This window comes from Crocuta crocuta, unplaced genomic scaffold, assembly GCF_008692635.1.
Source record: "Crocuta crocuta isolate KB4526 unplaced genomic scaffold, BGI_CrCroc_1.0 scaffold233, whole genome shotgun sequence".
NCBI classification, from domain to species: Eukaryota; Metazoa; Chordata; class Mammalia; order Carnivora; family Hyaenidae; genus Crocuta; species Crocuta crocuta.
The window spans coordinates 3212608-3227754 of record NW_027529526.1 but is presented as its reverse complement, the minus strand read 5'-3'; the positions used below and the strand labels follow the sequence as shown (position 1 = coordinate 3227754).

At 34.8% G+C, this 15147-nt stretch overlaps 1 protein-coding gene across 2 annotated transcripts in view; it reads right to left on the bottom strand.

The window, feature by feature from the left end:
* Positions 1 to 1272: 1272 nt before the first annotated feature.
* PIK3C2A (phosphatidylinositol-4-phosphate 3-kinase catalytic subunit type 2 alpha) overlaps positions 1273 to 15147 on the bottom strand; it is a 111570-nt gene continuing 97695 nt past the window's right edge. Inside the window, exons 25-33 of one of the 2 annotated variants that reach the window (XM_077761132.1) lie at positions 13950 to 14106; positions 13158 to 13267; positions 10380 to 10587; positions 8166 to 8290; positions 6930 to 7047; positions 6769 to 6841; positions 6326 to 6435; positions 6113 to 6238; positions 1273 to 4597 (exon numbers count right to left, since the gene is read on the bottom strand). In XM_077761132.1, coding sequence (XP_077617258.1) covers positions 4415 to 4597; positions 6113 to 6238; positions 6326 to 6435; positions 6769 to 6841; positions 6930 to 7047; positions 8166 to 8290; positions 10380 to 10587; positions 13158 to 13267; positions 13950 to 14106 — 1210 coding nt within the window. In that variant the 3' untranslated portion in view covers positions 1273 to 4414. Of the gene's footprint in view, positions 4598 to 6112; positions 6239 to 6325; positions 6436 to 6768; positions 6842 to 6929; positions 7048 to 7386; positions 7608 to 8165; positions 8291 to 10379; positions 10588 to 13157; positions 13268 to 13949; positions 14107 to 15147 lie in introns of those variants that run through there. The other variant, XM_077761133.1, reaches the window with a different exon arrangement.

Below are 15147 nucleotides of genomic sequence, written 5' to 3'. Positions count from 1 at the left end.
TAGTTTTGAGATATGTAGAGCCTGCTTGGGATTCTCTCTCCTCTTTGCCCTTCCCCTGCTCATACTCTCTCTCTCTCTCTCACACACACACACGCATCTCTGGCCTAATCCAAGGTTACAAAGATGGACACCTGTTTTCTTCTAGTTTGATAATTTTTAGCTATGTTTATACCTTTGATTTTGAATTTTTGCATATGCTGTACCAGTTCTATACTTCATTCTTTTGAATGTGGCTAATTGTGCCAGGACCATTTGCTAAAAAAACTCTTAGCTATTTTGATGGTGGCAGTCTTGTGTCTTTCTGGATCATGATTCAAACAAAAATAACCAAACAGTTGTTCTGGAAATGAAATATAGAACAACCAAAACTAACAAACTCTATGGAGTAGGCACATGGGTAGCTCAGTGGGTTGAGGATCTGACTTCAGCTCAGATCATGATCTCATAGTTCATGAGTTCAAGCCCTGTGTCAGGCTCTGTTCTGACAGCTCAGGCCCAGGAGCCTGCTTCGGATTCTAGGTCTCCCTCTCTCTCTCTCAAAAATAATTAAAAAAAAAACCCATCCAAAACTCAATGGAGGACTTAAACAGTTGAAAAAGTAGTAAATTGGAAAGGAAGTCACAATAAATTATTCAGAATTGAAGATTTAAGAATAATGACCCATCCTAGTTAATACAGATAAAACAAGATTAGCCCCAAGGTAATAACAACTGAAGGTGTGTGATGGATTCATTCATGGAGTTCATTACACTATTACCTAATTTTGTAGATGTCTAAGTTTTACATGATAAAGCATTTCAAAAAAGTAAGGGTGAAATTAAGGTTTTTCCCCCCACTGACTGAAACTGGGTTTATCACTCCAGGAAAATGGCTTTGTGTAAGTTACTAGTCTTTTATGGTCTCTGGGCCCCTTTACATGTTCTCTGTAGGGTCAAAGAACCATAGCTTCACACTGGTATTATTCCAAGATGGAGGTAAAGTATTAGAGGACATTTTTGTTTTGTAGATAGGTATATAACATGCTGTTACTATTTAATATTTAAGTAAACCACCAAAGGCCATGGACCATACTCAGAGAGGTCTGTGAATATCGCATATTTTGTCATTCCAATTATATGAAATGGTGATGGAGCAAAGTGGCAATCCAGACCTTCAAAGAACCACACTTAGAAGTCAGATTTTTGGGGGCAACTGACAGATCTGTTTTGAAATTCAGGATTTTTGAACTTAATATTAACTCCTGGGTGAGAAACAAAGTACACAACACTCAGCTCATATCAAAGTTTGTTTATTTTTTAAGTGAACTCTGTGCCCAACATGGGGTTCAAACTCATGACCCCAAGATCAAGAGTTGCTCACTTTACCAACTGAGCCAGGCAGGGTCCCCGGGTTCATATACAGTTTGGAACCAAAAATGTTAATACGCTGATGAGTAAAGAAATGATAGCAGACTCCTTTATTCCAGAAATATTTTAATACAATCGTAGTACAGTTATGAAGTCACATTCAATCCACTGAATATATTCAAAGTATTAATAAAAATATTATACATCTTTACTGACTACCTTAATATAATTAAAGTATTTGGTTCTTATAGATGAGATTACTTGCCATAGTCATTCATATTTGCATTGCTAATCGAAGAGCATGTAAGTAAATCCATGGATTAGGGTAAGTGGGGCTTTAGTCCTTTTTGATCTGAAGTCTAAGTATCAAAATTGAGTATTTTCTCTTTTTAAATGCCACAATACTTGAATCCTAGAAAGAACAGTCAACCAATTTAAGGCAAGATATTGAAACTTTTATACAACTTCAACTTGAAAAGATAAAAGAATACTTTATCAAATATCATACATGCCTTAACAGTTAGCTACCTATAGATAAGGTTTTATAAAGAGAGTAATAAAAATGTCAGTGCAAGTTCTACATTGGGTTCCTCAGTAGAGAAAATAATAGGTTCTTGGAGTAAACCATTATTTTCGAATCCCAAAACATTGCAAGAGGAAAGAATTTTTCTGGTGCAGGACTTACATTAGCATAATTATTTTTACTCAGTAAAGATGGATATAAAACATTGTGATTACACATAAAAATTAGTGTCTTGGTGAGTCTGCTTAAACTTTTGCTTCATATTTACTTTAATGCAAGCTTTACAAAGTGTTTTTTAAAAAAACAACTGATTTAAAATCTACTGATAATAGTGCAAAGAGGTGTTTCTGTCCTTTTTTTTGTAAGGGCTGAAGATTAGCATTTTACAAAGAAATAACTTACATTAAAATATATGTAAAATATGTGTGCATTTTAATGACCAAAGAAGGCACAAAATGAGTTAAATTAAGAAAAAAAACATTACCACTTGTTCTGAACTCTGGAACTGTACAGTATCAATCATAATATACATTTTTAGGTAAGAAATCCACATTTGTTGTAATGGAAAAGTGACATCACATTTTTTAGCTCTATTATTTGTGCTAAAAGACACTGCTGTAACAAATTGCAAATAGGCAGTATATATGGAGTCTGATTAACAATGGCCTTTTACCAAGACAGTACTTTTTTTTTTCTTTTTCTTTCTTTTTACAGTGGCTAAGTGATAACTCATGGAATGGAATTAGGTCTCAAAGCTAAAGGGAAAGTATATAGCATTTCTTTATATCTGCAAAAGTACTTGTACACTTTAAGAAAATGTTAACTGGATGTGGAAAAAGCAAAAAAAAAAGGTGTTTTGATCTGTATTTTAATTAAATTATTAAATAGACAATACATTTAACATTAAAAAAAAAAGACATTCATATATCATACTAACAGGGTTTTCTATAAATGGACCATTAGTGTTAGGCACCAAAAATTTCAAGTGTTTTTTTTTTCTTCTTTTTTTTAAATTTGTCCCATTGGTATATCCTCAACTGTTCTATTTCTGCTCTGTAGTTTTCACCATTTACATTAAACATTTGCACAGTTCATAAAAAATTATGTAATGGGCAACTGAAGTGGAGACTGTCCTTTCTCTGCTGGTATTCTTCACTGCATGTTTTGTGAGGTACCTCACAGCAACTAGACTACTACAATCTCTATTACCATTCAGAAAGTGTCAGAAATTCCATTCTAGCCATGAGAATATATAAACATATTTATTCAACTAAACACAAACTTATGTGTGCAGGTGAGTAATAAAAATGAATCATATCCTTAATGGTTACTGTAGAATTTCAATCATGTCCCTTATGATTCTGAATCCTATTATATTAAGAAAAGTAATTCATGTGAATGTATGTTTACAATTATAAGTAAGACAGCTTACAAGACAAACTGTACTATAAAAAATCTACATTAAAATTCAGTCTGGACCCTAGAATTCTTGTCCTGGGCCTCTTGTGAAGAGTCTGCCCTATTCATGGAGTTCTACCGAACAGGAATGGGAACATGAGTGAACAATTTTCACTTGCTTAATGAGGAAGAGGAGTATAAACATATGGAGATGGATTACCAAAGTTCAATTCACCCTCCTGGGAATAAATGTAGGATTCTAATGGAATGATGGAATTTATTATACAGTTACATTGGTGAATCTCATTCAGTTATGCAGCAATAAAAACATAAATCAAATGTTTAAGTCACATGAGAAGTAGAAAAAATTACCTTTCTGTGGGAAAAACATTAGTAAATGTACATAATTCTTACCTTTAGTAAGTTGAGAGCAAATGAAAACTACTTACTAATTATTTATCAAGTCAGGAAAAAATCAGAATGAAAGTGCCAGGGAAGCATCCGAAGTTAAGGCACCATTATTTACAACTTCAGTGATTGGCACTTATTCTGAAAGAGGCTTTAAAGACATGGGTGATAGAAAGCAGTATTATTTTCTCCTACTTCTACAAACTACGTAGTAGTTCTGAACATAACTATTTGTGCTTTGCTTTTCAGCCCTGTGAATAGCAGCTGCATTTTCTGGTAACATCCTGCACCTTTCTTTTCCTTTGGTGTTTGCGAACACACACAATGGTAAAGGCTATAAAAGGTGCAAAAGAGGAAAACAAACATGCTGTGTCTGTGTAAGAAACAATGCAAAATAGATGGCTGAATTGACATAGTACTATCAGACCAAACTAAAGCTATTACTCTGAATTACTCAAGAAAGGATTAAATCCTTCACCAACTCAAAGTCTTTTTCAGGACTTATTATATATTAAGTTTAGAGTTTATAGCATTCTATATAATGACTTTAAAACAGCAATGGCTTCAACAAGTTCTTAAAGTTAATTATGTGGCTGTTGGTCCAACAGATGTATTGAAATGTAGTAAGTACATTTACTTTATAATTTCTGTCCAAGTATAAAAATACAAAGTTCACAAGTGTGTATGTGTTTACATGTCTATAACTACTCTTGCTTCCAAAGCTCAGAAACTGACTAGCTTACAAATAGGTTGCTGCAGTCAGCTGATACCACTTAACCGTCTCTTTGCTCAAGTTGAAATCTTTTAAAGGCAGGGTTATTCCACCTAAGAAGAAATTCTCCCGCAGAGATTCTGCACTGAGAACACTGAGTTGAAGTTCTCTTTGTCTTAGGGTTTCCTTGCTATATCCACTGTACACAAGCTATACCAAAGGCAAAAAGAAACAGTAGTTACAAATTATTTTAAGTAAAAGCAAAAGTGAGATTAATAAAGAGATTACAATTGGTGACATTGACTATGACACATCTGGTAGAATGTGTCTCATACTTTATATGCACATTTTGTATTCAGGAGTCTTGGATTATCATTATCATTCCTCTGAATGTCTGACATAAAAATGCACAAAGTAGAAAATTATTATTGGCTAAAAACTCAAGGATTTTCTGAGATGGAGGTATGGCAAAGGGAAAATCAATTACAAGGCAGATGCCTGATACCTGGGCAAGAGAATGGAAAGAAGCAAGATGGAATAACATATAATTATTTTACAAAAAATGAGGGATTAGAATTTCTTTTTGTTGTCTCTTCTGTTGGACTTTATGTGCTATGAAATGACAATTTCTGATTATCCATACTTTACTGCAAATTCACCAAGTACACATGTAGTTTACAGCAAATCTGGAATGTTGAAAAGCTCTTTGAAACACATCAAGACTTAGATTTTTTTTTCCCAACAAAGCCTCATCATAACTTCTAAGAAATACCGCTTTAATCTAGTCCTCACTGTCTAATAAAAACTAAAAACTAACCATATATCATTTCTTGAAAGTACAATACTAGCAACTAGAAAAAAGCCAATACTGGTTTCTGAGAATAACATCACCTGGTCTTCATCAAATATTGTATATGCTTTTCACCAACTTATAACCCTGATGAAAATCCATATTTATTTTCTTCCAAATCTCTAGCCAGACATTCTTGTTAATGTACACACATAATGTGTTTATCCCGAAAAGGTAGTTGACTACGGGTTATCAGGGTTTAATAGATGAGTAAGTTCTGAGTCACTCAGCAAAGTCACAGTTTTGTTCCACACTGTTCAGTTGATGCTTTGCTTACTGCTTTAAGTTTAGAGCACTCTATCAAGAGGGCTGCTGGGAAACTAAAACCAATTAGGAAGACAAGGATTTTTAAATTACATCCTGTCAAATAAAGGTAAAAGTACTGACTGACAATGTTTTAAAAAGATAAACAGGAAGGGCATTTGATCTTCAGTTATCAGAAAAGCTGCCACACTGAAGGAGAAAAAGAGCAGTAGTTCTGTGTGGTTCCAAGAAGCACAACTGAAACCCATACGAAGTACAAACTGCAGGGAGTGAAGATTTCAGCCCAGCATAAAAAAATCATCTAAGAGTTGGAACTACCCAAAACAAAGTAGATGGCCTGGAAGTATTTCAGCACAGACTGGATATCCACTTTTTGAAAATGCTGTAGAGGAGGTTCAAACACTGGAAGGGTGGTTAAATAATAACCCCTAAGATCTTTTAAAACCTTAGGGTCAATGACGGCAGGTTCAATTCAACAACCTTTGTTAAATACCACTAGCCTGCTAGTAGCTTTACTAGTACAATAAATAGTTCTCCAAATGATAACTAGAAAATTTAAAGTGTTTAAACCTTAAAATCTTGGGACATTTTTAGAAATGATTTTAACTTACCATCTCATTGAATGTTGGATTCCTAGTTTTTCGTGAGATTTTGGTTTTACGTTTGGATGTTTTGTGGGTATCTGGAAGTAGGTATGTTTTGACATATGGATTTGGGTCAGCTCCATCTTCAGTAACCTATAAAGAAAAGCATTCCCTTAACAATAATACTTCCTACCAAGGTGTAGGTTTTCTCTACAATCATCATTATTTGTAAACACTCACAAGATCTTTAATGTGCATCACCATGATGAAAAGAGTACCATTTCGGTAAGAGACAGATAATTTTACTGCTCCTCCAATTTGGCCTGGAGTAGGACTGAAAGGACCTGCATCTGAAAATATAAATACATTCATCTTTATTTTATCTTGCTTGCATTGGTTCAAACGACAACAAAAGAAATTTGCTGTGATTCCACAATCATTGCACATAGGGAAAGAAAAAGGTAAATAACCTAGTAGGCCGCTGACTTAGAGTTCTTTAGTAACCACAATCTCTCAGGAAAATGATGTTTATCCAGAAATTGATGGCCTTGGAAAGAATACCTCCCTTCCACTCTCACTGGACCACTACCAACAACCCCACTGTCACTCTGCCATATCCACTGAGGAATTATAGGTGTGCATGTCATAGGGAAGCTATCAAGGAAGAGAAAAAATAATCTCACCTGCAGACCTAGCTATTCCTTCAGCTTTTTCATCACGAAGTAAAGGGTGGAAAAAAGTACAAACAAGGTCACACTAAGACAGAAAAGAAAAAAAATCATTAATTTAAATATTATGTAGGACACAGAAAAGTATGTTGTTATTTTTCAATTAGGACAGTCACCTCGGCTACATCTGCTGAAGCACCCATCAAACTCTGTAAATAACTATTTAACTCAATTTTCCTTTTGGCTGCTACATCTTTTATGTGTGTTCTTCCCAGAACCATCCTATTAGGAAAACTACAAAAGAAAACAAAAACAAGAGGGATTTAAATTATTTTTCCTGAAAGTACTTATAGAATTAAGTATATTTAATTAGAAATATTTTAAAAAATATATCCTTAAATACAAAGTGGAGTCTTAATCTTCTAGAAAGTAAGTTCTTTTATTTCTTTTCAAAGTACTGTAATGAAATAGTTCAAGTACCTATTATCCTTTTATAAACCTTGGTACAAAAGATACATTGTTTTGCTATTTATTACTTATTTTCTACTATTTCTTCTCAAGATTAGTCTATTCACAAATTATTTTATGCATATCTTCTAAAATAATAATTAATCAGCCAAAGTTATTGTTGAATATTAGTCCCATACTAGGTCAATACTATGTCCACAAGTGACATAGGGTCTGAATAAAGATAATCTTAACTCTGCCTATTTTGCTGGCAGTGGAAAATGAGACTGCACATGGAAGTAAACTCCAATACTCACTTTGTTGACTCTTTAGCATCTGAAATCTAGTCTGAGAAGAATATGAGCAACTTGACACAGGAAATCTATTGGTCATCAGCCACATCAAAACTGAGGGTTTTGAAAGGGTAACAGATACAAAACTAAGTACTAAGATTTTGACCAACAGTCTCAATGCCTCAGCTGATTCCCCAACCCCCCCCCACCCCCGATGAGCTGAGTATGGCCATAATTATTTCTGCAGTGATTTAAAATTTGACTTTTCTAAAACCAAGATTCCAAATTATTATCTTGTGTTGCTCATTGTGGTAGAGACAACAAACTAAAAGGTTCGACTGAGTTCCTTGACCTCACTGTAAAGGTATTTGAAGCAACAATTTACCTAACCCAACAAGATCTGTAAAAAAAGCTTCAACTGAAATTAGAAAGCTAGAAAATCCCGTATTTTAAATTTAGCATCTTGATCATTTATTCACTGTTTATTCATTCAACAAAAACATACAACTTCTTGTCTAGGGATGGTCCTGCTATCAGCCCTTTGCCATACAAAGGAAAATAAGCCACACATGGTCCACTGTATCTTGCCACGTGTTTACACAAAGCTTTTGACCTACACTTGGTAAGAAATTGTTTCTATGAAAAAAGGATTAATTAACAAAGGGAACATACCCTGGTAACTTCCAAAGTGGAAAAATAATACTGAGCTTATTGTGAAGCTCCTGAAACTCATCAAATGTCCGGAACACAAATGATGGCTCAAGCTGTCCTTCCCTCAAAATTCGGATTACATAAATCTGTAAAGAAATCACACCCCAAATGCATTAAATTAAAAAAATACTTTCCTGACAGAAAATTTATAGTTTGACCATTCTATGTAGTCCAAGTGCTTTTAAATTAGTAATATATATGTCACTGATAGGAAAGAGCAAACATAAAAGTCATCGTATTTATATAGTACATCTTTTTTTTTCCTTTCACAGTTTATTGTCAAGTTGGTTTCCATGTAACACCCAGTGCTCATTCCAACAAGTGCCCTCCTCCATGCCCATCACCCCCTTCCCAACTCCCCCACCCTCATCAGCCCTGTTTGTTCTCAGTATTCAAGAGTCTCTCATGGTTTGCCTCCCTCTCTCTCCTCAACTATTTTTTCCCCTTCTTCTCCCTCATGGTCCTCTGTTAAGTTTCTCCTGTTCCACTTATAAGTGAAAACATATGGTATCTGTCCTTCTCTGCCTGACTTATTTTGCTCAGCCTAACACCCTCGAGTTCCATCCACGTTGCTACACATGGCCAGATGTCATTCTTTCTCATTGCCATGTAGTATTCCATTGTATAGATAAACCACATCTTCTTGATCCATTCATCCGTTGATGGACATTTAGGCTCTTTCCATGATTTGGCTATTGTTGAAAGTGCTGCTATGAACATTGGAGTACATGTGCCCCTATGCATAAGCACTCCTATATCCCATGGGTAAATGCCTAGCAGTGCTATTGCTGGGTTATGGGGGAGTTCTATTGTTAATTTTTTGAGGAACCTCCACACTGTTTTCCAGAGAGGCTACATAAACTACATCTAAGAGTGATATTAACCACTGTAAGATATAGAAACAAGAACTGGAAAGTGTAAGCCACTTATTTCCAGGATTAAGTATAATAAATGTACTTCCTAAAATTTATAAATTTAGTACATTTCCAATGAACATATTAATTGGTTCATTTAAAAGAGTAAATGAGAAAAGCAAAATTTATAGTAGCAGGAAGATCAGGGAAACCTTGTCTTAACTGGACAGTTAAACTATGGTAAAGTCACAGTACTTTACAGAATACAATACTGGTATAGAAATAAGTCACAGATGGGGCGCCTGACTGGCTCAGTCAGTTAGGCATCCAACTTCGGCTCAGGTCATGATCTTGTGCTCCGTGGGTTCAGGCCCCCCATCAGACTCTGTGCTGACAGCTCAAAGCCTGGAGCCTGTTTCAGATTCTGTGTCTCCCTCTCTCTCTGCCCCTCCCCAACTCGTGCTCTGTGTCTCAAAAATAAATAAACATTTTAAAAATTTCATAAAAAGAAAGAAATAAGTCATAGATATCTACAGAAGACCAGAAATAAATTCAGGAATACATACACATGTATATTTAGTACACTTAAAATATACTACCATTATAATATTCTACATTATAATATACTAATATAATAAGTCATTGAGGGAAAGAATGGAATACTCAGTAAAGTGGTGTTAGGATAAAACACTAAATAAATTTACAAAAATTCACTAACAATAAAATAGGTGAAAATTAAAATTGCTTTATAAAATATCACTTTATCAAATATTTAAAGACTGTGCTGCAAAGTATTTCCCAGCAAAAATATTAGCATGAGGGTGAAAAATAATAAAACAGATGATCATGCTATCATCCTATTGGGGGACAAGAGGAAGCATAGTAAAGATCATGTTTTTGTCCAAAGATGAACTTTATATGTGTGTACGTTTTATAACACTTCATCCTTAAAGAGTGGAATGAGAACTAAAGACTTTATATGCTTCTAAAAAGGTTGAATATGTTACAATGAGCAAGCTTTACCTTAAAATTAAGAACAAATTGAAGGAAGGAGAAAAAGCAAAATAGCATCACCTTTTTAGCCTAGTCTCTGAAGGGAAGAATAACATTTGTCCCCCATGGTTTGGGAGCAAATTTACCAAGAAATAAATACCAAAAAACAATAAGGGATTCCTCTATTTACTTATTTTTGGATCATCCATGAGGAAAAGAAGTATGAAAAGAACAAGTGTTAGGAACTGTAGCAAAGTCAGTGAAGGAACCAGGAAAGGACAATAGTAATACATGCATGAGTCTCTACAAATACCAAAAACAAACTTACATAATGTTTATCTGGGTTGTATTTCTTATGATAAGTGAAAACAGAGACTTCCTTGATTCGACCATCTTGTCTAAACGAGTATGTTTTGGGTGAAAACGAAAGGATGGGCTCATCATTGGAAGGAAGACCAGAAAAACGCAACTGAGCAAGATTGTGAATGAAGAAGTTAAACTTTGTGGCAATGCTTCCCAAACTTGATTCAATAAGCCTACAAAACAATCAGAAATATATTAATAGTAAATGTTCATGAGAAAACATGAAGACATTTTCATTCTTTTTTAAAAAAATTTTTTTAGATTTCATTTTTAATCTCTACACCCAATGTGAGGCTTGAACTCAAAATTCCAAGAGTCACATGCTCTACCAAATGAGCCAGTCAGATGTCCCTTAAATTTTTACCTATTTGTGTGTGTGTTTACTTTTTTTTTTTTTAAGTAAGCTCTAGGCCCACCATGGAGCCTGAACCCATGACCCTTGAGGATCAAGAGTCATATGCTCTACTGACTGAGCGAGTCAGGCACCCCATTTTCATTCCTTTTAAAATATTAAGCAGATCCTCACTTTGTCAAGGGTTTCCTTTGTTCTTCAGGCCAAAAACCCATTAAAAGATACTCCATACCAATGAAACATTTTAGCACAAGAAAATGTCTATTCCAACCCAACCCACTGTCCCCAAGAAACAATGCTTGCATTTCTTGAGCTCTGTGGGGTCCATCACCCCCAAATCAGATAAGATGATTGGTATAATGTCAAAAAAGACGATTATTTAATCCCCACCCCTTTAAATTTATTTTGAGAGAGTGCAAGCGCACGCAGGCATGCACACACACACATACGCAAGTGGGGAAGGGGCAGAAAGAGGGAGACTGAGAATCCGAAGCGGGCTCTGTGCTGACAGCAGAGAACCTGGTGCTGGGCTCGAACTCATGAACTGTGAAATCATGACTTGAGCTGAAACCAAAAGTCAAAGCTGGACACTACAACGGAGTCAACCAGGCGCCCCTTTAATTCCCTTTTATTTTTATTAAAAAACATGTTTTTAATGTTTTATTTATTTCTGAGAGAGAGAGGCAGTGAAAAGGGGAGGGTTAGAGGGAGAAGGAGATACAGAATCTGAAGCAGGCTCCAGGCTCTGAGCTAGCTGTCAGCACAGAGCCCGACACAGGGCTTGAACCCACGAACTGCCAGATCTTGACCTGAGCCGAAGTCAGACGCTTAACCGACTGAGCCACTCAGGCACCCCTAATTCCCTTTAAATAAACAGGGAAGGTAGCAATTAAACAGGAAGAGAAGGAAGCATCAGAAAATAATTCAAATTTAATAAAATCTCTTCTATCAAATAGTAGTAGAATCTGGAATCAGATTCTTTCTTCAGATAATAATTTCCCTTAGTTGGAAAAAGAAGTTTTGACAAGATACGGGGTTTGGTGGGAATAAATCTGGAAGGCAGGCTTCAGCAAAAACATTTTAGGCATGCAAAAGAAACAAGTCTCAGAAACAGGATAAAGGAATCCAGAAAGAAGAGTTTCAAAAAGAAAAGTCAAGAACAAAGGTTCTCACACAAACCTGTACCCTCCTAAATTCATGTTGAGCCTCAACCCCATAGGGCCTAATGGAGTTAGTAAGATTGGAAGAGGTCATAAGGATATGGATAAAGCTCTAATAGGATTAGTGTCCTTAGAAGAAGAGACAAGAAAGCTTATGCTTTTTTGTTTTATATCTCCTTCTTTCATGTGAGGAAACCTCAAGAAAGCAACTGTCTATAAGCTAGAGCCCTCACCAGCAAGTGAATCAGCTGGCACCTTGACCTTGGACTTTCCAGCCTCCAGAATTAAGAGAAAATAAATGTCTGTTTTTTAAGCCATGTCCTCTATGGTATTTTGTTATGACAGCTCAAGCAGACTGATACATGCCTGCTTTATAGTTTTGCCCAGGAGAGCCAACGAATCTCTTTCAAAAAACAAAGCAAAATCCATCAATACCTAAATTATCAGGATTAGTTTAGAAGGCTATACAAAAGTCAGCTTCCTTTAATTCAATTCAGGCCAGACTCTTGAGACTAGGGAAGTCCAGTCCAGTTTTCTATCTCTTCTCCACTGAGAGGAAGAAGGCAAGAGAAAAAGGAGAGAAAAGAACATGAGCTCAATGGTCCCTCCCTGCTGTGGCTTAATAATGAGGTGGTATCACTATACCACAATAATGAGGTGACCCATCTGATCACCAGACTTTTAGAACGTATTTGGCAGGAAGATCTGCTTTTAAAGCAAAAATGACAAGTTCAAATGCCAATAATTGGTATATGTGTTTTAAGTACTAGTCATGCAGTAACAATTTACTATAGCAGTGTGCCAGAGTTCGTGGTCTTAAGCATTTATAGTATCCACAAAAACTGTTATGGCAGAATCCTGAAAAACAGATTAGCACAGATATTATTTTAGAAAAAAACAAAAACCAAAGTCTTGTATTTGGCATTACAGAAAATATGTTTTGCAGAAATAGTTCATAAACAGGATATTTATAATTGAAGTCATATACTAAATAAAAGAAGCTATTTTGAAAGAAATAAATTTATTTTTAAAAGGGTTACTGAAAATCCTTTACATTTATTCTGTAAATAAACTTCTGACATAAAATATACTTTTGATAAAGCTACTATTTGCTAATACTGTGAGTCACAATTCCTTCCTGAAAAATCAGAATTTTGAAATACTGCATTTTAAACCAAGGAAAACAAATCAAAGCTATGTCCCTTCTCCAATATATTTAAATATGCCTTACCTAGTGAAGAAAATTGTAGCTTCTGCATCTGTAGTTTGGGGTTGAAGTGCATCTCTAACATATTTCAAGTCTTGAATACTTGTAAGTTCGGGTAACCCTGAAGGAATCATCTATAGAAAGGAAAAAAGGGTTTGTGAGTTCAATTTTTTAAAACTCTGTTCCCCATCATCCCTTAAAAGCTGGCCAAGTAATTAGAACTAAAGCAAACAAAACAATCACAGTTTTGAGGAGTTCAAATTAGTGTTTTAGGAACCTAAGTGACTTGGTTATAAATGAAAAACACTGAGGCCAAGGAAGTCAACTGTTGGAAGTCACAAAGCCAGTTTATAGAAAAAATGCTGTGAAATCCAGAACTTCTGTCTAGTCCTCTGTTTTTATATCAAGTTCAGCCATAATAATCATAGTGGAGGCTTACTTTTAACTTAATACACAACTAGAAAAGTATTAAAACCTCAACATACCCAGATTAAGACACAAAATATGTTCCAGCATCCCAGATGATCCTCTCAGGGTCCCTTTCAGGTACTTTTTACTCCTCACTCCCAGGCTAGGCCCACCCTTATGACTTATTTTTTGTATTTTATTTATTTATTTTTTTATTTTTAATTTTTTTTGTATTTTATATAAATGATGTCTGGCACATTTTACAGAGCAACAATTTTTTAATATTCTGGTAATAATATATCTGACATTTGAAACTACAGTAAATTTTATTCTAAACTATCCTTCTTTAGATATTCAAACACAGAGCATTAATTTAAATTAATTAAAGGCTTATAGAAGAACAGTTACCAGAGAAAGGAGGTTAAGAAAGAGGTTTGTTTGCTTTCTTATTAAGTTGTAGGCCTGACAGCAGAGGTCCACAAACAACTGGAAACGAATGGTGGGCTTTTCACCCCCATTAATGACATATGCCATATCAGAAGTCAACACAAAAGGAGCCCGATCCCTATTTAAAAAGAAAAGTACAAAGTATTATTTACAGAAGATATTCAAACAGTGCTATTGTTACCACATGGTTATTGAACTAAGCTATCTGAGCCATAGCAATTTCCAACTGGGAAACTTAATATCAGGCAATTTTGAATCTGCATTAAAACTTACAAATTTATATTTGCAGGAAAGCCACCATATAATCAATATCATTATTTAGCTGGAATATATATATGAATTTTTCCAAGATGATATTTATAAATCCACACACTCAAATAGAAATCAAATAGTAGCTACAAACATACAGACAGAAAAATTTTGCACTCATTGCCATTATACAAATGGGAACATTTCTTACAGGTACCACTAACTAGATAAAATACACTTCAATTCATTTCAGCAAAGGTTACTACACACACATACACACTCATCCTTGTGTACAATGGTAAAGTCATCTCTTAGGGTCTTTTTCATCCCCAGCAAACAGCTAGAAAAGAGGCAATTAATGTTTGGGACATTAATTTGTGAAATAAAATGTGCCTCTCTTTTAAAATAAGTTGTGTCCACTAAAATCAGTGTTATGGCTAAATGTGTCAAAAAAAAAAAAAGGTTCCTCAACATACACAATGATGTTTTAAATAAAATTCTAATCCTATTAAAACAAAAATATCTTTGGCATTACTTGAAATGACTTCACTCAAAATCAACGATCTCTTGAATAAATCAGAAGAAAGCAAACCAACAGCTTTGGCTTTCTTGGGAAGAAAAAAGTGGAGAAGGAATGCTTAGATTGTAAAGTGGTTAATGTTAAAACCATCAAAAACGTAACCATCATATGGTAAGAAAAGTCAATTTCCTTTTCCTTCAAGTAAAAATTATGGAAACTCTTCCAGATATATATACAAATGATGGATACAGATAATTTTATTAATACCTTTTGAAAAGTGATTCACAATGTGGAAATCTTCAGAATTACCTGAGCACTGTGGTATTTTTTGTTGTTCTTTTTTTTTTTTTTTTTTTTTTTTTTTTAAAAAAGGCATTTCCTGAGGTTTTA